This window comes from Nelusetta ayraudi, unplaced genomic scaffold (assembly GCF_046127955.1).
Source record: "Nelusetta ayraudi isolate G7.1 ecotype Tasmania unplaced genomic scaffold, CSIRO-AGI_Nayr_v1 ptg000070l, whole genome shotgun sequence".
NCBI lineage: Eukaryota > Metazoa > Chordata > Actinopteri > Tetraodontiformes > Monacanthidae > Nelusetta > Nelusetta ayraudi.
Window position 1 is genome coordinate 6964562 of NW_027466120.1, and position 26999 is coordinate 6991560.

A 26999-nucleotide genomic window follows, 5' to 3' on the forward strand; every position below is an offset into this window, starting at 1 on the left:
CAACGTATATGTGACTTCTCATGTCGATCTGTGTGCTCAGGAGCAGAGCTGTACTTCCAAAAGGTCCAACCAAGCGATGCCGGCGTGTACGTGTGCACCTGCAGAGACCAGCGCAGCAGCAACAGGAGTCGAGCTGAGATTGTTGTCACAAGTGAGTTTCAGTCGTACCGACGTCAGTTTTCAGAGAGTATTCCCATTATAGCCGACACAGAAGAAGAATCACGTCCGTCCTCGGCTGTAAAGACTTCATTGATGCATTTTAATGAATTAGCAATTACTGGGGTTCAATACTTAGCTGATGGGGCCTATTCTGCCGTTTATCCATTCTTTTTTTTTTTCTTTTTTTCAATTACCAATTTTTTCGCAAGTGTAAAGACTGTTAGCCGTGTCAAAACAAATGTAATTAGCGCTTGGCATTGTTCTTGTTAAAAACAGATTAATTCTCCCTCTGCCTCTCACCAGACGTCCAATCCAAACCCATTGAGGTGACAGTGGAGGAGCCCAAAGCCCTGACAGTCAGAGTGGGCTCCACCGTCAGCTTCATCTGCACCGCCAAGAGCAAGGTGAACCCTCTCACTCAGTGCAGGAACATTGTGAAAAAAAAAAAATCTTTGGAAATGTACTTCTTTGTTTTCAGTTATCTGCCAATCCAGGTTGTCCTCTGATGCAGTGTTTCTCAACTGGTGGGTCGCGACCCAAAAGTGGGTCAACAGAGGTTTCCCTTTAAAAAAAAAAAAAAAAAAAGATTTTTAAATATTATTGGGCATTCATTTTGCAGGACACACAATTCAATTTAATACTTTCAATAATTTATGTACCAACATGCTAGGAAGTGGGCTAGCGTCTGTGGAAGAAAGTTGAGGTCACAACATCATGATCAGGAAAAGAAATGTGGCTCCTGGGACTGCACCAGTTGAGAGCCACTGCTCTGACGTGCTCTGTGCCCCATTAACGCCGTCCTCTTTGCACCCTACAGTCGCCTGCCTACACTCTGGTGTGGACCCGCAAGGGCAACGGCAAGCTACCCAACCGGGCCATGGACTTCAACGGCATCCTGACCATCCAGAACGTGCAGCCCGAGGACGCAGGTGTTTACGTCTGCACGGGCTCCAACATGTTTGCCATGGACGAGGGCAATGCCATCCTCTACGTGCCAGGTTTGTGATCCATGGCGCTCCTGTTACCTCCGCTGCCCATCATCACCGCCCCTCCCCCTGGTCCCACCCCCTCCACCCACCACTCACTAGCAATTCCAGCTCTGGCTCTGGCTTTTTTTTTCTTTTTTTTTCTGCTTCGCTTCCCTCCTCCTGCCAGCTTGCGAGTGATGCATGCTTCTCTGTGTGATGGCGTCGTCTCATCGTGCACTGCGAGCGGCGCTCAGCTCATTGGCGCAGCTAACACCCCTGATGCCTGTGTGTGTCTGTCTGTGCTTTTAGAAACCAAGGCGTAAGCCGCCTTGTTTTGCTGTCGTACTGCCAGTCCAGCTTTTCTTACTACCCTCTTTAAAAAAAATAAAATAATCTGACTTGTTTGTTGCTAATAACGTCTAAAGTGAAATACAGCTTGTGGGTTTTGGTTAAAACTAAAACTGTTGGGTACAAATTTGATCCATCACACACCACGGTGTCAAGATTTACAGTTTTAGATTTAACGAGCTTGAAAGTGATGACACTTCTTCGCCACTTGGGTCAAAAGACTTCTTGTCTCGAGGTGATTTGTGAGGTGATAATGCTTCTTGCCAACACTCTTGGGAAACTACTGCAGCATATTGCCAGTTATCAAGTTTGACTTTTTTTTTTTAAGCAGTTATTTGGTGGTGGGTTTTATTTTTGATTTTTTTTGCTTCTCAATCACTGGCGCCGTTGCTGGTTTCTGCCGTTGGAGGTTTAACAAGCTGGGTGACGGATTCAGTCTTTAAGCTCTCGCGGCACCTTCCTGTCTGAGCTGTAGCATTAAAAAAAAAAAAAAAAAAAGGAGGAAAGCAGACGCCACCGTTCGTGATTAGTGACTGTATGGCATCAACTGACATTCAAAGAGGACTCCAGGCTGTTAAGAAGAAGAGGATCAGCATTTCCCCCCAGTTTCATGTAACTGCTCTTCAAGTCTGCACAGCAGCCCCCCCCGATATTAACTTTGTGTAACTCGTGTCATCCTGATAATGAATGTCGACAAAAAAAACTGGTGCTATTATTCATGCAGTTGGCTGAATTCACTTTCTTTTGCTGCTGTATTCTCGCTGCGTTCTTTTAGTGTTGACATTCACTCCAGATTTTCCCAAATATTTTTATTGAAAGAAGAAATGCAGAAGAAAGAGGGAAATGATTTAGGAGTAGTGATTTTGTCAATAATCATCAAGAATTGTATATTAAGGTCTTTTTTTTATTTCCAATTTATCGTTAATGGCACATTTGCTTTTTGATTGACTGAAATATGTTATCCTGAATTGTTGTCAATGAATCAAATATATATATATACATATATATATACATATATATATATTTATATATATATATGTATATATATATATATATATATATATATATATATATATACATATATAAATATGAAATGCTAGGATTTTGTTGGTTGATATTTTTAAAGGAAATGGCCATGTGAGTGTGATTAGAGTGCATGATGTGAGTTTACATTTCAGTGATTTTAATTGTTTTATTCAAAAAATATTTTCATATATGCGAGAACATCTTAAACCTCAACATTTACAGGTCACTCGTTTTCCATCCCACTGTTTTGAACCTTTTTGCAATGCCTGCAGTTTGTTTTGTTTCGTCTCTTTCTCATCTATAAAACAAAGGCTCTCTGATTACAAAAAGTATCCCTAAACATTTTTTTTCTAAACATACATGTCACCTTTTAGTGTATTTATATTTACTGTGAAATACTGTGTGAAAAAGAGACATTGATTAAAAAAACAAACAAAAAAAAAACGACAATTGCAAAATGTGATTTGCTAATTCATGGAATGGGACTCACTTGCATATATTGTCTTGATTATGGGTTCAGAGTTACCACAAGCTGTATGACAACTGGAATGAAAGTAGTGTTGAAAAGAAACTGCTTCTTGTCACTAACCTGCATGTCCCACGTGTGGCTACGCTGCTTTATAACCTCATCTGTGCTTCTGCGCAATACATAAAGTTATTGTTATAGTTTTTCTCCGTTTGTGTGTGTGCTTGTTTGTGTTTGCATTTGTGTTTTTGAGTTGTATGACAGACATGAATCATCATACTTGAATTTGCATAGCTGCTTAGGTAAGTTTTTAGAAATATATTAGAATTTATAGAACTGCACACACACACACACACACTAAAAACAAGATTCTTGGGAGGAAATCACATGTGTGTGAGTTGACACAAGGATGCATGTTTTTTGTTTTTTTTTATGGGTGTTTTAAAAGGAATTGGACCAAACCTCACCATCCCTCAAACTGGTAAACCTACTATGACCGCGAAACCTGACTTGTCAGTTCACCTGTCCCCTCCTCCTCCCCCCTCCCTCCCACAATTTCAGAGGCCTCACAGACTCAGATGTTTTACACAGCCTATGAAATGTTTGAAGGACACAGAAAGCGTAAGTGGGCATGGTTTCCTCTCTGCTGGGCTCCCTGAAGGAAGCCAACTCTCCATCTCTGTGCCATGCATGCACTCATTTTCCTCAGCATGGATACACACACTGAGTATGGTAGCCTGGTAGCGCCCATGTACAATCCACTGAGAGGCGGCACTGCACTCATACACAAGTGACAGCCCGGTGGCATCTGCGTTATCTGTACCCGCTGATCTATATGCCGTTAGCAAGAAGCCCTTTTTACCTGTTGACCTAGAAACAAACATGCCCCTTTGTCGCTTAAGGTAGATGTCTGGATTGTACATGAACATTACTGGCTCGTACCTTTCTCTTCCATCGAGGTCCATCACTGTAAAAAGTCTCTTTTTCACTCTTGTGGGCAACTCCTCATGAATGTTGAGTCCAGTTTATGTCCTAATAGGGGCTGTAGAGGCACAAGACAGCTGTCCCAAATCGCGTGATTGTGTTAGTTTTACTTTTAATGCAGTGTAGTTTTAGCGGTCCAAAATTACGGTACGACTGCAAATATGGTTACATACCATATTGAAAAGCACTTTATTCGTACTGCTGTCATGGCTTCGATCAGCCCACCCTTGCTGGACCCATAGCCTGACAGTGATTATGTTAGCTAGCTGTGGCTAGTGACGTTAGCTCCACTTCTGAGCATTCTCAAAGTCTGAACGCAGTTGCTAACCGTCAAAACACATACGTAATTGCCCCGTATTTGACAATGAAATGCCGCGTCCCGTTTTGAATCGACACGGGAGTTAAAAAAAATATATATATATTTTCCATGCAAACTCACGTCCGTTTCCATAGAGTTTTCATTCCAAACCGTGATCTATGTATCTGCAGGCAATACGATCAAAACAACTGCGTACTGGCTGCGTAGCTTATTCCTAATGTGTTGGGAACAGAGCAGTTCAAACTATGTGAACCTCATACTTTTTTGAAACCCTATTTTAAGTTCTGATTTACCACTACTGGCGAGCCACTGGCTTGTGATGGTCATGGCCCCGGGCACTGCGGGAGGCATCCTTTATTTTTCGGAATGAAAGTTGGCAACACTATACACACACATGAAGAATACTTGGTAGTGAAGCGTTGCGTGATTTGGGACACAAGTCTTGTTGTAGACACAGTGAACCAGCTGTCTAGACAGCTAACAGGATAGTGACGGGGAGGATCGTTCCAATCAATGAATTTCAAGAACATTGAAATCGATGATACAAAAAAAAAAGAAGTGCCCACCCGTGTACTTAGGTAATTCAATAATATTAATTCACAGTCCCTCCACATTCAGAGTCCAGAGATGTCCCTTTTTCTGCTTCTTCCTCTGTCCATTTGCTCCTTGCTCTTTACTCCCTTCTTGGAAACATGCTGGAAAATATCTGTCATCTGGGCTTCAAACATCATACTGTGCATAATACATCCCATCACAGCCTCATTACACCTTAAAACGATCACTGGGTAGAAGACACTGTATATTCTCTTTTCAAATGCTATTAGAAAGTTCATTATTCTGAACAATCTTCATAAGTGAGGATTTCATTTATGCACATTTATGCAATATAATTAGGTTTGGCTCTGTCTCTCAGCCTTCATTGGTGTCTGTTTGGCCACATTGATATGAATCTAGATACTTGGATCATTCTTGTGTCTTCATTCAGAGCTAATTAAATATCTTAATTAGATCAGTGAACAAATGAATCCTCATTAAATCCTCAATGCCCTCCGTATCCAGATTGTGCTTGGTAGGTATGTGGTTTAAATTGGAAAGTTAAAGGAACACCACTTGGGGCAGTTTTTATCAACCAGCATTTATGTCAACCAACTCTATTTTTTAAGTCAGATTTAAGCTTGCAAATTTGTAAATGTTTCTTAATGGCTTAGACTATCAGCTTTCAATGAGCAGCTTTGATAAACTGAATCGTTACCCCTCTCATACATTAGCATAGCATGAATCTTATTTTGCAGATAGTTGTTATGAAATACAACGTCACAGAGGGGCTAACATTGCATCAGAGTGCCTTTATTCGTCTTGGAGGAAAGAAGAGAGGGACTGAAAGACGTGGGTGGATTAATCATTTGTAAAAGAATCACTTTGACATTTTAAATTTTTTATACATCTTAAGAAAACTTGAACCACTGGTGTCAGTAAGTTCAGAGGATTAAACCCCCAGGCTAAAGGAGTTCCAGTTCTTTTTTTCTTTATTTTTACTTTTCTTTTTTTTTTAGCCCCACACTCTTCCCTTCCCACTGAAAGAGGCCTCTGTTTCTCCGTCGCCCTGGGATCATGTGGGCTTGATGTAGCAACCAGCCAAACTGGCACACACAGAAGCAACATGCCACGCTAAGGTCTGCTAGTCAGAGTTTGTCTGATTTGTCTGCTGTGAAGACCCAGACTGCCAGGGGTTTAGGGCGAGGGGGCGGGGGGAGGAGGGGAGGATCCCTCATTCTACGCCACAGCCTGGTCAATCCAAAACTCCCACAGATTACCATGCCCAGGTTTTGCCATCATCGACTTTCCACTTCTCCCACTGCTACGACTATTCACCGATGCGCATCACGGAGCCTCATCTCTCCCTTCTGGGCCTCTGTGAAGTCTCACTGTGGTAGCCGCCCATGTGTTTTGACCAATGTTTCCTCCTTGTGTAGCTGCCGAAGCGGCTCAGCCTGTGGCCACCGTCACTCCCTCGGTGTTAAATGTCCAGCAGGGCCAGCGGGCCGAGTTTCGCTGCTCGGTGACCGGGAAGCCGACCCCTGCCATCGAATGGATTGGTACGACCACTTTGAACTCCAATTTTTCACCACTGTGGGGCCTAGATCAGTGTTTTTCAACCTTTTTTGAGGCATGGCACATTTTTTGAAATTGGAAATTGGAAAAAGATCCCATGGCACACCACCAACCCAAAATATATACTTTTTAGCCTCATAAATGACAATATATTATCTTAATTTTTTGCACACAAAGCTGATATTCTGGGAGGAATTGAGGCAGGAAAATAGACATAGATTCAATTTTCAAGCACAGTCACTCCGCAATGGATGTTATATTTTATTTAGACCAATTAAGTGAAATTGGATCATTTTTCACGGCACACCTGACATTATCTCACAGCACACTAGTGTGCCACGGCACAGTGGTTGAAAAACACTGGCCTCAATGACAAACCTTTGCGGTGTTTATACCGGAAATGCCTCTGTCTGAGTTTTGTAATTGAGAGATACAAGATCAGTTCACTCAAAGGAAAGTCCCAGACGTCGGGGCCCCAGTTGGCCCCTGTGCGGCAGGGTGCTAACGGCTGTGAATCTTCCAGGCGGCCCAGGGAGCAGGATGAGTCCCAGAGCCGTGGTGCGAGGCGGCGTGCTGACCTTCACAGCGGTGGAGCCAGCTGATGAGGGAGAGTACACCTGCAAGGCGCTCAACACTCACGGCGAGCACACGGCGCGGGTTTCTCTGATTGTTCAAAGTACGTGTTTCTCAAGGTCGCCTGCTGTGAGAACATGAAGCCTTTTTTTTTTTTTTCCCTCACACCGTGGGGACGATCCAGTTCAAAATTTAACACTGTGCAAGGAGTGCAGGGACATGTTGTGTTTTTCTTCATGAGTGTCAAATCCTGCAGTGCATCAACATGAAATAATGCTTTAATGGTTTTATTATCAGTTTTTTTAAGATAGATGTTGTATTTGGACGCTGCTCATTTATATTGCCATTTAAGGGTCGAGCCCAAGTGCTTATGGCACACAGCCCCAAGTCCAGGTCAGTCCCCAAAATGCGGCGGTCCACGAGGGTGAAACCCTGCGGCTGTACTGCCGAGCGTCTGGATCGCCGACACCGAAGCTCACCTGGCTGAAAAACGGAGGACAAATCCCCTCACAGGTGAGACAATCCTGCCTCTGATAGGGTCCGTCTTTCCATTTAGCCATGCAAAAGCCCGATTTCACACTTAAAGGAGTGTCTGGAGCGGATCTGTTCTCATCTTACTGTGTCATTTCACATTTTTGGATTCTATTTTTGATCATTTACCTCTATTTTTCCTCCCTTCTGTTTTTCTCCTCCATTCTTTTTTTCTCATTTATTTTTTTTTCATCATTATTTTTGCTCCCACCCTGCTCTGACGTTTTTTTTTGCTCAGGCCCTTCCCTCTCACGGTTTTCACCAGTTTAAAAGCAACAGTCTCGATCTGTTACACAGACGTATTGAGGAGCTGCAGGTCTGTCCATCTGTCCGCTGTCTGTCTGTCTGTCTGTCTGTCTGTCCACTCTGTCCCGCGCTCTAGCTCCCCGTCCCTCGTCGTCTCTCCACTCACCACGTCTGCCCGCGTTGTCCACTAAGTGCATGATTGAACGTGTCCTTGATTCACGCCTTGTAAATCCCATTAAGTTCCCAACAGCTGCTCATTAAGTCCCTTTAGAGCGCGAGGCCAAATCATTAAAACAACAAAAAAAAAACAACAACTCGCTGGGTCTGGATGGTGTCGTCATGCATGCGCTACGTGTTCTTTTGTTTGCGTTCTATTAAAATGAAACGTCCCAAAGTCTCTCGTCCTTGTACTGTCCTCATCATCATGTTAGGACTCACTAACACCCATTAGACCCTCATCATTCCACTGAGTGTGCTAACACAACTAAGCATACAGTAGGAACTGTTAGGTATTTCAGACATATTTTGCTCCACGCCTGCCCTTCCCCCCCCACCACCCCCCAACAGCCCTCCGTCCGTCCAACGGGGGTTATTGTGTTCGGCTAAATTTCTGCGCAGCACCTCCGCAGCGCGCCGAGAGCTCCGGGGCCTGTTTAGTTCTGCCTCAAAGAGCCACGGCGTTGTGTCAGCCTTTCCCAGGGGGAGCCGGGCTCTGCCGTGCGACCACGCAGAAATTCTGTGTGCTCTAGCAAAGGGCTTGCTTTGAAAACTCGTCAATGCGTTCAGACACACATTGAGCCGGGGCCCGCCTCAGCTGCTGCTCGGTTTAGCCCCCCCCCTCACGGTTGAATGGGCCGGAGCTAAGCAGCTTTGTCCGCGGATGCCCCGACAACACCCCCCCGGATACAGTAATCCCTCCCCAGACTCTCCCCTCCTGATTGCCGTCCCCTCTGAGGTGTTTCCAAACTTCATGAAAGCTCAGTTTCAGCTGTGTCGCTGCCATGTGCAGTAGCGCACGCACACACACGCACACAAACGCACACACCAGTTTGCTGATGACTTAATTTGAGACCTCCTTCGAAATGAGCTTTAAAATGGTGACAGGGTTTTGGTTGTCTCTCAATTTTTGCTGAAGAATGATTATATGTAGAGTTTCAGGGCTGTGGAAAAATAAGTACTGTGTTACTGTTATGGTGCCATATTTGGCAATATTCACTTTACCAATGTTTTACAAACAGTAATACGTGCCACAAAAAAACTCTCAATGAACACTTCAGAACGGAAAACAGCCCATTATTTTGCTTCCTTTGTTGTCCCACTTTTCAGAAAGTGTATGTTAAAGCATACAGTTTGGCAAACCAGCCCTTTGTGATGTCACAGAGGGCACCCATAGCTCTTTGACGTTAGTGACAATAAGAGTCGCCTGCTGACTCCACCCTCGGAGACGACCTTTCCCTCTTAGACACGTGAACGTAACAAAGCATCAATTTTAGCAGGAAGCTGGAACCCATAAAAAGCCTTTTTGTGGGAGGGTGTAAACAGAGGGCTCAATACAACATAGAGGATGCACTGTACACATCTGAAAATGGATGTAGAATAAGTTGAATATGTCCATTGTCGCTTGGAAATTCATGAGATGATTTTTATCTTGTGGAATAAAGAGAACGCTGTGGTAGACGTGAGATTGTAGATCATTATGCATTCACTAACTTTAACCCCAATCAATCGTTGTGGAAAACGCTGACCCATCTTCATACACAGTTTTGTGTATGAAGTGCAGTGTCACCGCGATCATGAATCAGAATCAAGCCACCAAATTGAGCTGAGCTGTAGCAATAACGGCCGCCTCGCCCTAGAAAGCTCCACCTGCAGTAGTGCTTCTGTGTTGCTATTAGCTAGTGATGTCATTATGTCTCAAGTGTCTTTTTGTTGTTATTCCACGGGCCATGTGACAAGTAAGTGACCAGCTTCATTTGCACTATGCTGCTGAATGAGACATGCATTTGGTTTGATTTGAATTTTATTTTGAAATATCTTTGTGTATTACATCAGAATGTGGTGAGCTGTGAAAAGCGTTAAAATTCTCCCCTGGTTTGTCTTCTGCAGGCCCGTATGGACCGCACAGATATTGGTACCCTGCTCATCCCCAACATCAAGATGTCGGATGCCGGCACGTACATGTGTGTCGGCAGCAACAATATTGGTTCAAATAGCTCTCCTATTAAAGTCACGGTGCACAAAGGTGAGTTGTCTAACATGATCAGCCAAGTGAGGAACACACTTCTGTTGTTGCATTTTATTTTATGCCTGAGTTACTTCAAATGGATTCAGGGACCCTATAAGTGGAAATTATGTGATTACAAACCACAATTTGATTTTTTTTTATTTTTTTTTTTCTTTGCCTTTTCTAAACCTCATTTTGACACTGGGACAAAAAACACACTGACATTGGCCTTGAGCCTTGAGACATAATAACTTCAGCTTACTAGGTCCCATACATCCCAATTTTCAGGGCTGTATTTGTCCTGTTGGTCTTCAGTTGGGCCATTATAAAAATAAAAAAAACGCATATTTAGAAAATATGAAAAGATTTTGAAAACTCCTAAACTGCAGCACTGACACAACTTCTGCATGTTTGGAAAATGGGTCAACAACAAGACAGCCACGATGCAGTCTCAGAGGCTGTGGGTGTCATCACAAACCTGAATAAAGTATCGGTGCCCTCTATGACATCACAAAGGGCTGATTTATATAGCCATGTGTTTTAGCTCACACGTTCTTACAAGAGGAGCAAGTATGAAAAGGAATGTGGAGGCTTTGATTTTCTCATTTTGTGATGTTGTTTTGATTCACTCAATTGTAAGTGAGCGCAGGTGGAGTTTAAGCTTCCATAATAAAGTCATATATCATCAACTATTAAACATATAGGTTGGTTTTTTTTTTTAAGCTGAAAAAATGTTTCATGGGCATAATGTATTGCTGTTACACTTCCACTTTAAAGATTTTTTTGATTCATTTTTTTTTATCTCCCCTTTCCTTTCTCAGTCCTTAATGCCAAGGAATCAATACAGCTCCTTCTTCTTCTTCTTCTTCTTCTTCTTCTTCTTCTTCTTCTTCTCCTTCTTTTTTTTACACTCATTGGAATTCACAATAAATCTTAAAGGTCATAAGATTCAAGAAGATCACAGGGGCTGCTTCGAAACCAACTAAATATGCTTAATCTGCTTGTGCTTGTGCAGCGGACCACAGCTCCTCTGTGGTCACCATCCAGCCGTCTATAGCCGACGTCCAGGAGGGCCAGAGTCTTGAGCTCAACTGCCACGCCCCTGGAAATCCCCCTCCCCGAGTCACTTGGACCCGAGCCAGTGGCCAGCTCTCCTCTAATCACCAGGTTGTTACGCAAAACAAATGCAAAACAGTGCCGATTGCCTGCGAAACAGTGACATAAGCTCTGGAGTTTGTTTCCCATCGACAGTGAAGGACTTGCATGCACTGCAGGTTTTCCTGTTATGTGCAAAGTGTTGCTTTAACTTCCTTTTTTATATGTTTGAACAGTGTTGGCTTGGAAATTCATTCTATTTCTTATTGTTATGTGTTCTGGAATGTTTACGTTGCAATTTGCCCGCATCTAAGTTTGCCATGTAATCAGAGGAAGAGGTTGGACTGAAGTCAGTGGTCTGGTATTTGCAGGTCCGGGGCAATCAGCTGCGGATCCTGTCCGCCACCCCAGAGGACTCGGGAGATTATATCTGTCGGGTGCAGGGCAACACTGGAAACCCAGTGCCTCATGTCCACCAGTCGTCCGTCTCCGTGTCCGTCACATCGTCGTCTTCACGTAAGTCTGCCAGCGCGGCTCAGAAAAGGGAACATACTAAAGTGAAATGCAGCAAAAAGTATCATAACTGAATTAAAAAACAGGGAGTTGAGTTTGATGTTAGACAGTCTGGAAATGTTTTCACTGGATTTGTGCATTTCACTGGACTTAATTGCAGTTTTCACGCAGGAAATTGAAGCTGATGGCAGCCTTAAGTCAGGTTGAGCAGGGTGACATTAGACAAACACCGTCTCACTGCTTCATGAGTGAACTTTCCACTCATAGTTTCCAGCAGGGTCCGACGCGACCTCACATTGACCTGTTTTCCTTCGCTCGGTCCCATGATCTCAGCCCTGCTTAGCAGACAGCAGTGTTTGCAGCGCTTACGACTGCTGCCAGCCAGGCCCATAGCAACGCCGAATCGTCATCTCCCACTTCATCTTTCCGTCATTTGTTGGTGTGCATTGAATTTATTGACAGCCGTTCTGTCTGGGGTAGAATAAATACACATATTGGAGAGCAAGCGAAGCAGAATAAGCTTAAAAAATGAAGAGCTGTAACATTACTTATAAGTGCTTAAATTGATTTTCAACCATCTATTAACTGTGAATGGCATTCATACGCGAATTCTTTGTAAGACTGGTTTATTCCAGTCTCATATTGCCCTGTGAATGGCAGTTTGATTAAGTTTAAAGCTTTGCATTTAGGCAGCGGTAACATCAGGCGCCTCACCAAAGCCTTTTTTGTTTAATAATGGCCTCTGCTATCTGTGTATGTGTGCTAGAGGTAAAGCCATGGAGGTATTTGTGAAATAAAACTGCAGTATACTGGAGATGACTTCACACTGAACCGCTCAGAGCCTGACTGGCAGTTCTGTGTGAGCTACATCTAATTTAACTCTTGTTCCAAAGCATTGGAGCAGATTAATCAGTCAGACTTGTCGGTCGGTTCATTAGATCGCCGTGCCCCAACTGCTCCTAACTGCTCCTAACTGCTACTAACTGCTACTTCTTCCTGTGTGCTGCAGGACTTCAGAGCCCCATCATCGCTATCGAGCCCCACAGCGCTGCAGTGCGTGTGGGGGAGTCTGCCAGCTTCAGGTGCAGGGTGTACAGCGGAGCCCAGCCTGTCAGACTGGAGTGGAAACTGGCCAGCAACCAGGCGCTGCCAGGTTAGGACACGCACACACACACACACACACACACACACACACACACACACGCGTGCGCAGGAATAACCCTACCTAATAAGCCCTGGTTTTATGATGTCATTATTTACAAGCTATTACAGCCTCAACCCACCCGTGAAGTACTTCTTTGTTGCTTCTTCATTTAATGACCAATTAAGCCCTCGGTTTTATTTCCGCCAGCACTGACAGATCAGCGCCTCTGGGCGTGTGTTCAGCGTCAGTATATTACATTTGTACGAGCTGTGCATGCTTGCACTTATTTTCCACAACTCGTTTCTGCCTCTGCTGCTCTTGAAATATAATCAACTCCACTCTCCTGAACCATCTTTGCAATGCGATGTTTTATCAGTGATTCAAATGTTGAAACGCAGAAAAGATTAAGACCGCTTGAGAGGAGCAGAAAAAGTCAGGGCGGCAGAAAATGAATTAGAAATAAGTTGTCAAGTGAATTTTTAGATTTTTTTTTTTTTTTTTTTTATCTCGGAATGCCCTAACAGAAAATGATAATATGTTAACAGTAGAGATTACGTGAATTAACCAACAATTCCAACAGGTTGTGTTGTTGCCAGGTCGGTGCTATTTTATCCGTATTTACGAGGAAACTGTGTCCTATACTTTGAAGCCATTCCTTAAAATGTTTTAATAACCCGGTGTGGGTCCCTCACTGTGGGTCACTTCACATCTTGACATGTTTTTTTTATCATTATTGTATGATTACCATTCATTTTGTAAATTTAGGCACATACATTTTTACCCTGACCTTATGTTTTAGACATATTGTCCCTACAGTAACAACTGGAACTTCATGTGTCTTCCCACCTTCTCTCAAAGGGCTCATGCTATGAATTGTTCATGACATTGAAAAAAATCAATCAAAACTTTACCAAACAAAACAAAACAAAAAAAGTTTTGTTATTACACACATTATAATACCTCCTTGAACGAATGGACTGTTTTCTCTCTGTTTCTCTGTGCTGCAGACAATGTTAAAGTTACCCCAGATGGCGCCCTTCTTACTATCGTGAGCGCTCAGGCTGTGAACCACGGCGCCTACCGATGCGTGGCCAGCAACCCCTTCGGCATCACTCACACCATCGTTTCCCTGATCGTCAAAGGTAAGATTGACACATTCAGCATTTCCAGTCCGTAGGGAAGGGTTCCCCCTAGTGTTTCAACATATACTTAACCTCGGTTATTAATATCTCTTGAACCCGTGCCTACAGAAACTCCCGTGGCCTCTGTAACACCGGTGGGACCCGTGCATGTCAGAGTTGGTGAGCCCATCAACCTGGAGTGTCAGGCTTCAGGAGAGCCTCGGCCGTCGGTGTCCTGGCACAGACTGGACAGCAACCGCAAGACCATGCTGAGCAGCCCCGTGCCCATGGAGTCCAACGCAGTCATGCAGGTATTTGCTGGCGACTTCACTGTGTCCGTGTGTGTGGGGTTTTTTTTTCTTCTGTTCAAACCTGTGCATTCGAGCCATCGCCGTTTCCCTGTGCAGATCCTGGCGGCGCGACCAGAAGATGGTGGCACGTACGTGTGCACGGCTCGCAACAACGAGGGCACGACCGAGACCAAGGTGGAGGTCGTCGTTCAGGGAGGTTTCCAGGCCACCTCGGTGCCCAGGCCCTCCGTCCCCGAGCCGCTGATGCTCGTGGTGGAGGGCGAGACGGCCACGCTGCGCTGCGAGGCTCACGGTAACGTTGGCTCTGCGACACCGAGGCACCACTGAACTCTTCTTCATTGAATGCACATGGGTTTTTTGTTTGTTTTTTGCACTGACGGATGGTATACAAAACCGTTGAAAGGTTTGGGTCATTTCTACATTAAAAACAGCTTCATGAAATAATCTACTGGAATGCTCTAAGAACATTATTAGTGCACGACAATCAGTCAGGGTGTGCTGAACAGTGCTGACAGTTGCCTTGAAAGTCTAATTAAAAGTGATTTTAGAGAATGAATATCAAGTGTGCAATACGAAGCCATCATTGCAGAAGTTGATTGCTGTTAAACTGGCAAAAACATTTCTAAAACAAAGCTTTGCATTATAAACAAACTTAGTAGTGTGTGTTAAACCATGAAAGAGTCAACAAAGCATCATGGTTTGTTTTAGGCTTTTTTATTTCGACTCTTTAAAAACAACTCACTTTAAGTATGCACACTCGGAATTTTCTCAATCACCTTTAAATGGACATTGGAAATGTTTCCATACTTGTGAAGCACATCTTGACTGATTTTCATCCACACCTCATCATGATCACAGTGCATTCAGGATCATTATTTCCTAAAACTGGTTACAATGGAGTTTAATGCAGAAATGAGTCAGTGACCCCAAACTTGAATAGTGGTGCATATTTTTCCTGCAGCAGCACAGTAAAAAGTGTCATTCCTGGAAAATGTGGGTTTTTTTTACCCACAGGATTTCCATCTCCCACCATCACCTGGTCCAAGCTGCGCTCTCCTCTGCCCTGGAGGCACAAGATCGTCAACAACAGCCTGGTGCTGCCCAACGTGGGCCGCCAAGACTCGGGAGAGTACATCTGCAGCGCCACCAACGCCATGGGCACCAGCGACGTCACCATCATGCTGGACGTAGAGAGTGAGTGGCAACTTTTCATTTACGATGGAAGATTTCAATCCTTTTGTTCCCCCCCGTTCTCCTTTGGAGAAAAGAAAAAAGCAAGTGAAGTGTAAGAGAGTTTGTTTTCTCCGCTCTCTCCAGCCCTCCCCTACGCCACCTCCGTTCCCGACGACGTGGCCGTGCGTGTCGGGGAGGTGATCCGGTTGCAGTGCTTGGCCCACGGCACGCCTCCTCTGGCCTACACGTGGACCAAGCTGGATGGCAGCCTGCCTTCCAGGACTCAGGTCAGCGGAGGGGACCTCCAGATCAACCTGGCCACCGCCCAGGACGCCGGCAGCTACAAGTGCGTGGCCAGCAACAAAGTGGGCAGCAGCCAAGTGGTGGCTAAAGTCACAGTCAGATGTAAGTATGGAGGATGAATTGGTCAAGAGTCGGCGTCATCGATGTTCCAATTTGAAATGCGACTCTCGTCTTGTCGCTCCTCAGCTCCCTTGGCAGTGCGAGTGTCGCCTCAGGTGGAGGTCAAGGCCCAGGGCAGCGCCGTGGAGTTCACCTGTTCCGCAGCAGGGGGCGTCGAAACCAAAATTGAGTGGCTTAAGGAGGGAGGAGCCCTGCCGCCGAACCACCACGTCAAGGACGGTGTGCTCAGGTGATTATCCAGCTTTTCTCAGTCGAATGAAAAAACAATACAAGAGCAAATCACAGGCTGTTGAATGAACCAAATCCTTCTGACGTCTCTGACGCTGACCTGCGCTACACCCACGACATGAACACACCGTCACCATCACCCCAAGCCCCCAGGAGTTTTCACTTTCACAACCTTCAACAAAAAGAAAGAAATCTTTATCGCTGTTGCAAATAAAGGAGTGGCAGCAAAACTAAATGTGGCTTCAGTGTGGGCCAAAGCCAACCCTAACCCTTGCTGGGAGTCTTATAAAAACAAAAACAGAGTAAACAAAAACATAACAAGTTATTGTTTTCGTCCCTTCTGTATCAGACAATAGTATTTTTTTTTTTTCGTATTTCTGCCTTTACATGTTTCGACGGATGTCTTCTATTTTCCTCAAAAGTGTCAACCTGATGCTACTGTGAAATGTCGTACCAGCTGTTGTTATGGCGGCGCGATCGCCCTGTTAAACTCGACAGTCGGCCACACCTCCTGACGACTGCTCGCTTCTCCAGGACGGAGCTCCATGTGTGTCCATTGAAAATACTACTATACTATTGTCTGATACAGAACAACTATCAAAGTATTCAGAGCCTCCAATTAAACTCCAGTTATGGCCCAGATAGATTCTCACAGAGACTCGAGGGAAAACACTGAGGGGAAAAATGCTAACAAGAAACATCCGTCTGAAGACTAACAAATCACTTCACTGGATGACAGATAAATCGATTGGAAAATATGACTGTGAAAGTTTTCCTTCTTTTCTTCAATCTAATTTTACATTTTAATCCGTCTAATGTCATGTCCAAGGTCATTGAGGGGGAGGATTTTGTGAGCTACCACTAGGGGGCAATAAATGCTGTCTTGGATAACCAGAACAGTTCAAGAATTACGTGACAAGCAGGGATTTCTTGTGAGAATAAGATACATGTGCGTCAAAAATAAATACTTCAAAATTTTATTGAAAAAATATTTAAGATTAAACATTGAATTTTACTGCACAAGCACAAATGTTCTTTTACTATGTGTGCTCTTGCAGGTATTTAATGCAGCGCCTTCATTCTGTCTGTTACAGTTCCAATGGGAAGCACATTAATGCGGTATACATTTTTAATGGGCCGTTCCGATGGTTTTAATAGCCTATTGCTTTGTTTTGCAGTTCTCATGGGCCTGTTGCATGAAAAACAACTTGTTAATGTCTTTGGAGTTTACGTTGTTACCACACGTCCTGTTTGATGCTTCCCTGCAGGATCGAGAACCTTGAGCAGAGCAACGAAGGCGTTTATATCTGCAGAGCAAGCAGTGCGTACGGCCAGGCACAGGACACTGCCAGGCTGACCATCCAAGGTCTGTTATTCCAATAGTTGGCATAGTTTTGAACTCTTCCCGCACCCTCGACTTCACACAAATATCGTTGATTTATTCTCGATCTTCCCCTCCCTCCGACAGCGCTGCCAAAGGTGATGATCAACGTGCGGACCTCGGTGCAGACCGTCATGATTGGAAACTCTGTGGAGTTTGAGTGCCAGGCTGTGGGTGACCCCGAGCCCACGGTGCAGTGGAGTAAGGTGGGCGGGCCTCTGCCCGCTCACATTGTGGTGATGGGCGGCATGCTGAAGATCAGCCAGGTGACCGAGGCCGACGCCGGACAGTACCGCTGCACGGCCACCAACGACGTGGGCTCCGTGCAGTCCCAGGTGGTCCTCTACGTCCAGTGTGAGTGCCCCAGGAAAGGACGCTTTGATGCTGTGACGCTCTCCCTCAGTGATGCACGGCAAAACGTTCCACTCCTAACGCAAATCTTTTCTCCACAGCTCTCCCCCAGATTGCCGCGTTGCCCGAGACCAAGGAAGTAACGATCGGGTCGGACGCAGTCTTACCCTGCATCGCTTCGGGGTACCCTGTCCCTCAGATCAAATGGTCCAAGGTAACCAGAATCTAAAGATTTATGGAACATCCTTTCTCGTCCTGGAATCGTTTGTTTTAAACAGTGTGATTTACATCATAGCTCCCACTGGAGATAATTGATAGATAATTGATCGACGTCTCATGCACGTTTTCCTCCTCTGTCTAGTTGGAGGGAGAGCTTCCTCCCAAGTGCTTCCAGGAAGCCAACGCCCTGAATGTTCCTCGACTCTCCCAGGAAGATTCTGGGACCTACGTCTGCACGGCCTCCAACAAACAGGGAAAAGTGGAAGCATTTACTCGCCTGGAAGTGCTTGGTTAGTCTGCAGGGTGACGAGCTCTTCAGCGTTGGCCCTGCACTTGTCTGTGTCTAATTTCTTTTCATATGTAATTTTTTAGAGAGGGTGATGCCATACTTTGCACAGGAGCCCCTGTCTTACCTCACCCTGCCCACCATTAAAAATGCCTACAAGTCTTTCAGCATCAAGATCAACTTCAGACCCGATAATGTCGATGGTGAGTTAACCTCAGCGCTGCTCTCCCTCGTGCGTTCTTTGAAATTTGCTCAACGTTGGTCCTGTTGGGTGTGCACTATTTGTCTCATTTCCTCACGTTTAATTTTCTTGCGTCTCTTGTCCCCTTCCCTCGCTCCCACACCTCCTTCTCGCACCCTCGTGGTGGGAAGGTCTCATATTGTACGCTGGTGAGTCTCCGAGCTTGAGAGCCACAGGAACTCAAGTGTGATCGAGTGTTGTGGCTGTCTTTGACTCCGTCAGATCTTCTGCAAACTGCATCCAGCTCATGACTGTGAAGGAGATGGTGCATGGCCTTTGTTCTCTGACTGGCTTTTCCATTATGTTTGCCAGAGCACTTTTGGGCAGCCATCACTAAAAGAGCTTGGATGTAAATCTAATTTTACTTTTCGTTGAGCTTCTCAGCTGCTGATATTTTATGGCTGTTTCTTCATTATCATTTTTGTATAAAGTCCAAAAATAACCAAATAATAATGATAATATAAACAATTATGTGTGAAGTATTTTTGCTCCATTCCTTTAAGACAGGCTGTTTGTCTTCATGAATCACATATGATTTGAATGCACACTTCCTTCTTTTTAAATGTGCATTACAAACACACTGTGAGCGACTCCCTCCTCTGCCATCAGGATTTTGTTGCACATTCATGCTCTCTACTCTTTTGATGTCAAAAGACGATAGATGCAAAGGAGAGAATGGGCCCACTCTGCCATCTGCCTCTGCAGCTTATCTAAAGCATGTGTTCCTGGCATGTGAAGGCAGAACACAGGAGGAGTGTGAGTCTGGAATGGCCGTTTAGCCTTGGAATTCCATCGATGCCCAGATAGGATGGCGGCCAGGTTTCATCCCAGCTTTGGTTGCCTTCAGACTTGTCTCGGCAGAGCATGCCACTTTTCCATCCAGCTGTGTTGTTCCAGTGCAAACAGGGTCCATCTCAACAAGCTTTAAAAAACTTTGCTTCCAGAGATTAGGCTGAGATCAGACAATGATTGGTGATTCTGAGGATAAATTGGGATTGTTAAGGTTAAAAAATGGTCAAATTCAGGAAAGCAAACAGAGAGACACAATTACAATAAATTGTTAAAGAAATAAAATTGGTTGTTAAGATGGATATCCCTGCAGAACCAACACTATTCTGTCCTTTCAACAACGTCCTCTGTGTTCCGTGGTCAGGTATGATCCTTTACAACGGACAGAGAAGGACCACAGGAGCAGACTTTGTCTCACTGGGACTGGTCGGCGGCCGCTTAGAGTTCAGGTCAGTCGCACCTCTTTTGTCTCCCGCTTCCATCTTATAGAAATAAAATTCAGCTTTTCTTTCAAATTCAGCTTAATTAAAAAAAACACGACTAAACACTCCAGTAAACTCAATCTCCATTGATGTAGGTTTGATGTGGGCTCTGGCATGGCCACCATCCGGGACCCCAACCCCATCAAGCTGGGAGAGTTTCACACTGTTGAGCTGTACCGCAACCACACTGTGGGCTACATCATTTTGGATGGTGGGGAGCCAATCAATGGCAGCTCTCAGGTACCGAGGTCGTCGAAAGCCCATGGTTACATGTCAGTGTTTCTTTCTCATATGTTCAACAAAATGCACCTGTTTTCTTCTTTTTTTTTAAATTAATTTAGGGCAAGTTCCAAGGGCTGGACCTCAACGAGGAGCTGTATGTGGGTGGTTACCCCAACTACACACTTCTTGCCAAAACCGCCGGCATTAAGACGGGATTTGTTGGTAAGACATTGCTCTGTTTAAATCATCACACAGTCGAAGCGCCGCGGTGGAAGTTTTAATATGCCGCTTATCCCTCGGTGCAGGCTGCATTCGTCAGCTGGTCATCCAAGGAGAGGAAGTGATCTTCAAAGACCTGGATCGCAGCTCTACGGGGGTGACAAGCTGCCCCACCTGCAAAGACCAACCCTGCCAGGTCAGTTACTTTAGATTCTTGCACATATCGTCATGTCAAGCGGTTCAAAATGCCTCATTTCTTCCTTGTTGTCTTTTAGAACGGAGGAGCCTGCGAGGACTCGGAGAGCAGCCTGTACAAGTGCAGCTGCCCCAGAGGATTCACGGGCAGCAACTGCCAGCATCACTCATCCCTCCACTGTCACTCAGGTACACACTGCCTGATCTCCATAAACTGGCTGTCACTGTCTGCAGGGGTAAAACCAAGCTGTTAAATTGGAAGCAACAAAAGTGTCTTGAAGTTGTGGTGAAAATTTGATGGTCGACCTTCCTGGCAAAAAGTGTACCATTATTTTTTTTAGTTCAGCAGCAGTAAATCAGCAGTAAATCAGAGTAGAGGGAGTCGTCCTTTGTGTTACCCTCGCTCATACAGCTGTAGTCGGTCGAAAATGGATGACATAGGAAGTGGCAAGGAGGAGTCGAGAGACAGAGTTGATGCGATTGCGGCTGCTGCAGTGATTTTTTAGATCTGTCGTATGGAAGCACTTTGGTTTTTGCTAGTCACCTGGTGTGACAGCAGAAAAGGTGACAGACAAACGAGGAAACAGTAACCAGACAGCAACTACTGCACACCTTCAGCACACAAGGAAAGCCAACAGTTGTATTGTCACAATATATACTGTATATTGCTGTTTCATTGTTGAAGCAACATCTTGTTGCATCCCTACTGTCCATCAAATAACAATAATAATAATAATAATCAAAACTAACAAGTGTTCTTGCTGTGTTTGTAACCTGAACCTCCGCAGAGGCCTGCGGACCAGACGCCACCTGCATAAACCGGCCCAGTGGGCTGGGCTACGACTGCCGCTGCCATCTGGGCAAGTTTGGAAATAAATGCATGGATGGTAAGACTTGAACCACAGTCATCCATTGATATCCGTTGCCTCTGTGGAGAATTAAAAAAAAAAAAAAAAAGTTAAATTGCAGCAGTGGTGACAGTTTTTGCACTTCATTTTGTCTTTAATAAAACATTTTTCAGATCTGCAGTCGTTGACACTGTTTTTGACATTTTTCTTGCGCTAATGAGACGAATCAAGCCAGTATCAGTGAATAGAAAAATCCATGTGCATCTCAAATGAAAAACTTGCCTTGCTTGATTTTCTTTTGCTCCTGTCATTAACTTCAAAGTTGAAGTGACAGTGACGTCTTCCTGTATATCTTTTATATTTCTATCAAAATTTGTTTTTCATGACACGCCTTGCTTGCCTTCACCAGGTGAACTTGTGACCACCCCAATATTCGATGGAGAGGAATCATACATAGCCTATCCGCCCCTAACAAACATCCACGACGACCTCCGAGTTGAGCTGGAGTTCAAGCCCCTGGAGAGAGACGGCCTGATGTTCTTCTGTGGAGGGAAGAAAATGAAAGTGGAGGACTTTGTGGCCATCTCCATGGTGGATGGACGCGTGGAATTCCGATATGAACTTGGAACAGGTAACCGTTGAGCCTGGGAATTCCAGTGATCCTCCGTGAACAACAGATTCCATTCCGCCGATTGCTAATCCGTTGACGCCGGTTTGAGGGAAAGTTTACCCTTTGCCAAATCCCTGTTTATTATGAGGTCAATTTCCAGTCACAATTCAATCTGTCGGCCTTTGTTCTCAGGCCAGGCGATCCTCCTCAGTCCCGAGCCTGTCTCTCTGGGCCAGTGGCACAGAGTTGTAGCCGAGCGGAACAAGAAGGCCGGTCACCTGAGGATTGATCACGGCCCAGTGGAGAGAATGGCTTCCCCAGGGAAGGCCCAGGGCCTCAATATCTACACACCCATGTACCTGGGCGGTGTCCCAGACATGGACATCCTGCCCAAACCGGCTAATGTCAGCGAGATGTTTAAGGGCTGTGTGGGAGAGGTGAGAGCTCAGCTCCTAGATCGGAATTATTATCGATTTTTGAGTGCTTGCTCTGAAACATTTGGCCGCAACTCCGCAGGTGTCCATCAACAACAAGAAGGTGGATCTGTCCTACAGCTTCACCGAGAGCAAATCCATCCGCAAGTGTGTGGACAGCAGCCCGTGTGACCGCCGGCCCTGCCTCAATGGTGGTCACTGCATGCCAAATGCTGAATATGAGTATCAGTGCCTGTGCAAGGACGGATTTGAAGGTCAGTTCGTCTCCCTCCGTTATTTTGAAGAAGAGCCCAGAATTGGTTGGTTGCACCTAAATGAAATGTATTTTTTTCCACCACACTTGTGTGTTCTCAACCTTAAGCTGAATTTTCTTCATGTATTTGTTTCCCACAACTACAAAATGCCTTTGGAAATATTGAATTTGATTAACTAAAACTCCAAACTTTGGAATTGTAGTGTATATATATGTGTGTGTCTGTTTTTTTAAATTCCATTTTTATGAAACTGACTAATGTGAGTGACCTCAGACCCTTCATCAGTGCCTGTGTCCCTCCCCAGGGGAGCGCTGTGAGGTGGTGAAAGAGGTGTGCCAGAGCAACCTGCAGTGCCAGAACGGAGGCATTTGTGTCGGTGGACTGTGTGTGTGCGCTGCAGGCTACACAGGCTTCAACTGTGAAGAAAGTAAGTTATGACTGTCTAAACTATATATATAAAAAAAAAACATAACAACTTTTTGAATAGAGCCAGTTCTCCAGCAGCTTTCTACACAGGCCACCTCTAGACTAAAACTGTACATGCTGCAGAAAGTGAGCCACATCCTCTGCATTGTGCAAAGTCCTCTCAGCATCAGATATTTTTTTTCCATCCGGCTTTGCACTGCACGCTGGTGGGCTGAATCCAAAGTGATGGCTCATGTCTCAATCCTGCCCTCTCATGGCTATATCCTGCACACACAGGCCAGGTCTCGTTCGTACCCGACGCCCAGTGGAATTCAGAAGCTAGCGAAGCCAACGGTACAGTATCTCAATATCCAGCCCGCCTGACGTGACCGCGACTAACAGGGGCCTTTTTCCGAGCTGGAGCTGCTCTCCGTTCCTGTCCAACCTCCACCCAAACTGTCTACCACTGCACCTAACACATGTTCCGTCCACCACCACGACAACAACAACAACAACAACCCCATGCATCTGTGCTCAGCCATCTGCTGATGGCCTCGCCCCCACTGGAGAGTTGGGAGAGGGGAATTCTGCATCTGCATCAAAAGGTGTTGGCACAGTCGACCGGTCGGTCGGGAGGTCAAGGAGCTTTCCTTCCTGTTTCCGAACCTGTAGTCAGTGTGGAATTCCCCTTGTTTTTGTTCTCTTATTAAGTTTCCGTCTACTTCAAAGCGCCTGTCTGTATAAAACGTGAAGATGCCAAAACACTCTTGCTTTGCTTTTTGAAACCGTCAGAACTTGACGTCTACGTACCGGGTTTGCGCTTCTACTAACAACTCAGGTGTCTGTGGGAAAACCCGCCGTGACGTTGCGCTGGATGTGAACTTCATGCATATTCTTTAGGGGATGTGGTATGTGTGCATGGACCACAGGGTGAGTTCTGTTTGATCGTTGTGAAAAGGTCAGACAGGGTGTAATGTGTCTGGAATGAAGAATGACTTGCAGTGTGAGCACTTTATCATGAGTTTGCATCGTGTAGCCTAGTTCTCTTGTATTCTAGATTTATCTGGTTTTTAGGTTGCTATATTAGTGGAGGTTCTCAAGGTCATTTACTGAATGTGTCTTTATTCATTTTACATAAGACTTAGCAAGTTATAGATGCCATTAGGTCACTAATTGTCATAGATTTGTAGCTTGATTTTTATTTTTTCATGACAGTTGTTGACTGTACTAGAGACCTTCAGATTAAAAGCTTTTAAGTCCCAAATGACATGAAGCTCATGAAGCTAACCTGCTAGGGTGTTTTCACACCTGGGCTGTTTTAAACAAACCAAACTGTGTCCACTTAGACTGGATCAAGAAGTGGGACCCAAGGAAAAGGGACCTTTGCTAAGGAGTTATTTTTGTTTTGTGCTCACAGTGTCAGTGAGGCCTCAGTTCCCTTTCTGCTCCACTGTGGCTCTGATATTGGCCCTGAAACGTGAAGCTGGAGCACTGCATTCCACACAGGTTGACATGAGGCTGTAGAGACCTCAGTTAACTTGAAATAGCCCATGTGTTTAAAAAAAAGAGACTAGTGAGTGTTTGACAGTTGGCCTTTATGCAGTCATTTCTAAAATTATTTAATTTGTTTGTTTCCGTATTTGCACACTAAACCTATTTTTCCTTAGATTTTTTTTTTTGTTTTTGTTTTTTTTGCTCTAGTGTAGTCAGGTTTCTTGCATTCAAGCAAAAGTAGACAGATGGGTGATACACATGGGTGTCACTACACCACATTTAACTTTAGTAATTGAGCTACTAGCCAAGGAAAGGGTCAGAAGACGTCCGAACACATCCGGGTGGTGGAGTGCTGATCCAAACTAAAATCCAAACTGCCTTTACTACCAGAAACAAACTCACAAATACAGCTCACAAAGTCTGGACAGTGAAAGAAAACCTTTTTTTTCTCCTCCCTTTTTCTAATACTGTTTCCGCACTTTCAACACTGGAGGGAAACTCACACTGAGGATAAAAGTTCACAGCAGCCCATGTGTTTGTTGTTTTTGATGTTGTACTGTGCACTTTTCCTTTTATCTATTATAGATTCGCCCTATCAGTATGCAGCTCACTTCCACATGGACGGATACATTGCTCTTCCAAAATCAGTTTTCCCAAGAAGGTAACTGTGGCTTTCTGACAGCTATGGTAACAGATTGTGTGGCCAAACGTCCCATGAAGACTTTTGAGTCATTCAATTTCCTCATCTACCATTCCTCCTTTATTTACCTCTGTGTCCAGTGCCTTTGACTCCCCCGAGACCATCGAGCTTGAGATCAACACCGACTCCTCTGAGGGTCTGATCCTGTGGCAGGGAGTGGTGAGTCCTCCTCCTGTCCTCACCCTGGAGACCCAGTCCTGCTTTCGTCCACATCTTTAAACCTGACACTCACAGCCTCACCTCATCCTCGCCTAACTCTGCTGCCGCAGTCCAACACTCTCCACTGCCTCCATTGTCCCCCGCATTGAATTGGCGCAGGCGGATGTCTGATAACATTCAGCCAGTTTCCACTCGAACGTCAGTCAGTTTTCCTCCATTTTACCTTTTCTGTTAATCACTCATGAGCCGACTGTTCCGAGTGGGACAGAGGCTGTAACTCCTCTGGGCATGTCGAGCCTGGCTGTGGTTGGAGCCACTAATTTATTTAATGCATGTTGCTTCTCTAACTCACCCTCCCATTTTCCTCAGGAGACCAATGGCGCTCGCCATTTGCGCAAGGTGCATGCTAGTAAAAAGGTATCCACTGAAACACACTCTATTGTACGTGGCATGTTTCATATTGTGCTCTTCTCATACAAACGTGTACAGCCGAGCAAGCTCCTCCCATTTTCCAAGTTGTGTTTTTTTTTTATTGCACAATTCAGTTTTCAGTGTTGAAAACCCTGTCTACTCAGTATCTTTGTTTTATTGATAGCCTTTCATTATGTAAGTACATATTAATCTATATGTGACAGTTGACCTCGATGAAACTAAGATTTTTAGTCATGGGACCATTTGAGTCTAAGGTAACAATGTCCTGCAACAAAGAGAAGAAACCAAACTTAACCAATACATGGATTTCACGGTATTCAGACACGCATCTTCTTCCTCTGTGCACTAAACCCGTTCAATTGCAGGAACTTGGACAACACGGCAGAGGCCAGGACTTCATCAGCCTTGGACTCCACAACGGACACCTTGTCTTCAGGTGCGCAAGTCCTGTGAACCTCCGAGCACTGGTATCAAAGTAGGGGCCTTAATGTTGTGGTAGTTGAAGTAATCCTCATGGTTTCCATGCAGCTACCAGTTGGGCAGTGGAGAGGCTGAGATCATGTCTCGAAAGACTGTCAATGATGGCCAGTGGCACAAGGTCACGGCGGTCAGGTAAGCAGTGAAAATAACACTCAGTCCAGAGGAGGAGCTTGAAGGAGACTTTTAAAAACGGATCGCTAACAACGAGGTCTTGGTGACAGTTGTTTAGACATCCGTCCATGCTGCTTTTCAGGAAACATCTCATAGCAGTTCAGTTTGGAATGCCTCGCACGCAAAACGAAATTTTAATAATAGTTTATTTCTTTTGCCTCCTTTAATCCTTTCCCCTCTTTTCTTTGCAGGACCGGGAAAGACGGCTACATACAGATTGACGGAGATGCCGCCCTGCATGGACAGTCCAAGGGCAGGAGCCGCATGGTCAACACCTCCGGCAGCTTGTACCTCGGTGAGGAAGCTTTCCCGCCAAGCAAGATTTATCAAAAAAAAAATAGATATATAAAATGATAAATATATATAACTAATGCATCATTTAGAAATCATTTTTAAGACATAAATACTCATTTGTATGTCATTTCCAAACAAAGTTATAAATATTTTACTCTTCATTAATAAGCTCATCAATGGTATGCTTAATGGTTAGTGAATGTGTTAGTAGATGTCTTGTAAAAACTCACACATTTATTTTCCAATGGATTTTATTACTGTGTATAAACTACATATTAATGAATATTCATGTCAGAAACGTGATTTATAGATGATGCATTCAGTGTTTATTAATGCTGAACTAATGCTTAATAATGTGTAATTACAAAG

The 26999-nt window shown here is 44.7% G+C and overlaps 1 protein-coding gene across 1 annotated transcript in view; it reads left to right on the forward strand.

The window, feature by feature from the left end:
* hspg2 (heparan sulfate proteoglycan 2) overlaps positions 1–26999 on the forward strand; it is a 97272-nt gene that overhangs the window by 67791 nt on the left and 2482 nt on the right. The window contains exons 42-81 of the mRNA XM_076042408.1: positions 41–151; positions 463–563; positions 977–1157; positions 3529–3588; positions 6244–6366; positions 6906–7058; positions 7308–7468; positions 7725–7802; positions 9839–9974; positions 10972–11123; positions 11423–11567; positions 12574–12717; positions 13716–13850; positions 13959–14140; positions 14237–14432; positions 15155–15334; positions 15458–15718; positions 15803–15965; positions 17233–17330; positions 17433–17699; positions 17798–17910; positions 18058–18205; positions 18288–18404; positions 19596–19680; positions 19809–19953; positions 20055–20157; positions 20241–20350; positions 20430–20538; positions 21138–21236; positions 21607–21828; positions 22000–22244; positions 22324–22495; positions 22800–22922; positions 23198–23254; positions 24980–25055; positions 25175–25253; positions 25623–25670; positions 26051–26121; positions 26214–26297; positions 26528–26631. Coding sequence (XP_075898523.1) covers positions 41–151; positions 463–563; positions 977–1157; positions 3529–3588; positions 6244–6366; positions 6906–7058; positions 7308–7468; positions 7725–7802; positions 9839–9974; positions 10972–11123; positions 11423–11567; positions 12574–12717; positions 13716–13850; positions 13959–14140; positions 14237–14432; positions 15155–15334; positions 15458–15718; positions 15803–15965; positions 17233–17330; positions 17433–17699; positions 17798–17910; positions 18058–18205; positions 18288–18404; positions 19596–19680; positions 19809–19953; positions 20055–20157; positions 20241–20350; positions 20430–20538; positions 21138–21236; positions 21607–21828; positions 22000–22244; positions 22324–22495; positions 22800–22922; positions 23198–23254; positions 24980–25055; positions 25175–25253; positions 25623–25670; positions 26051–26121; positions 26214–26297; positions 26528–26631 — 5337 coding nt within the window. The remainder of the gene's footprint in view (positions 1–40; positions 152–462; positions 564–976; positions 1158–3528; positions 3589–6243; positions 6367–6905; positions 7059–7307; positions 7469–7724; positions 7803–9838; positions 9975–10971; positions 11124–11422; positions 11568–12573; positions 12718–13715; positions 13851–13958; positions 14141–14236; positions 14433–15154; positions 15335–15457; positions 15719–15802; positions 15966–17232; positions 17331–17432; positions 17700–17797; positions 17911–18057; positions 18206–18287; positions 18405–19595; positions 19681–19808; positions 19954–20054; positions 20158–20240; positions 20351–20429; positions 20539–21137; positions 21237–21606; positions 21829–21999; positions 22245–22323; positions 22496–22799; positions 22923–23197; positions 23255–24979; positions 25056–25174; positions 25254–25622; positions 25671–26050; positions 26122–26213; positions 26298–26527; positions 26632–26999) is intronic.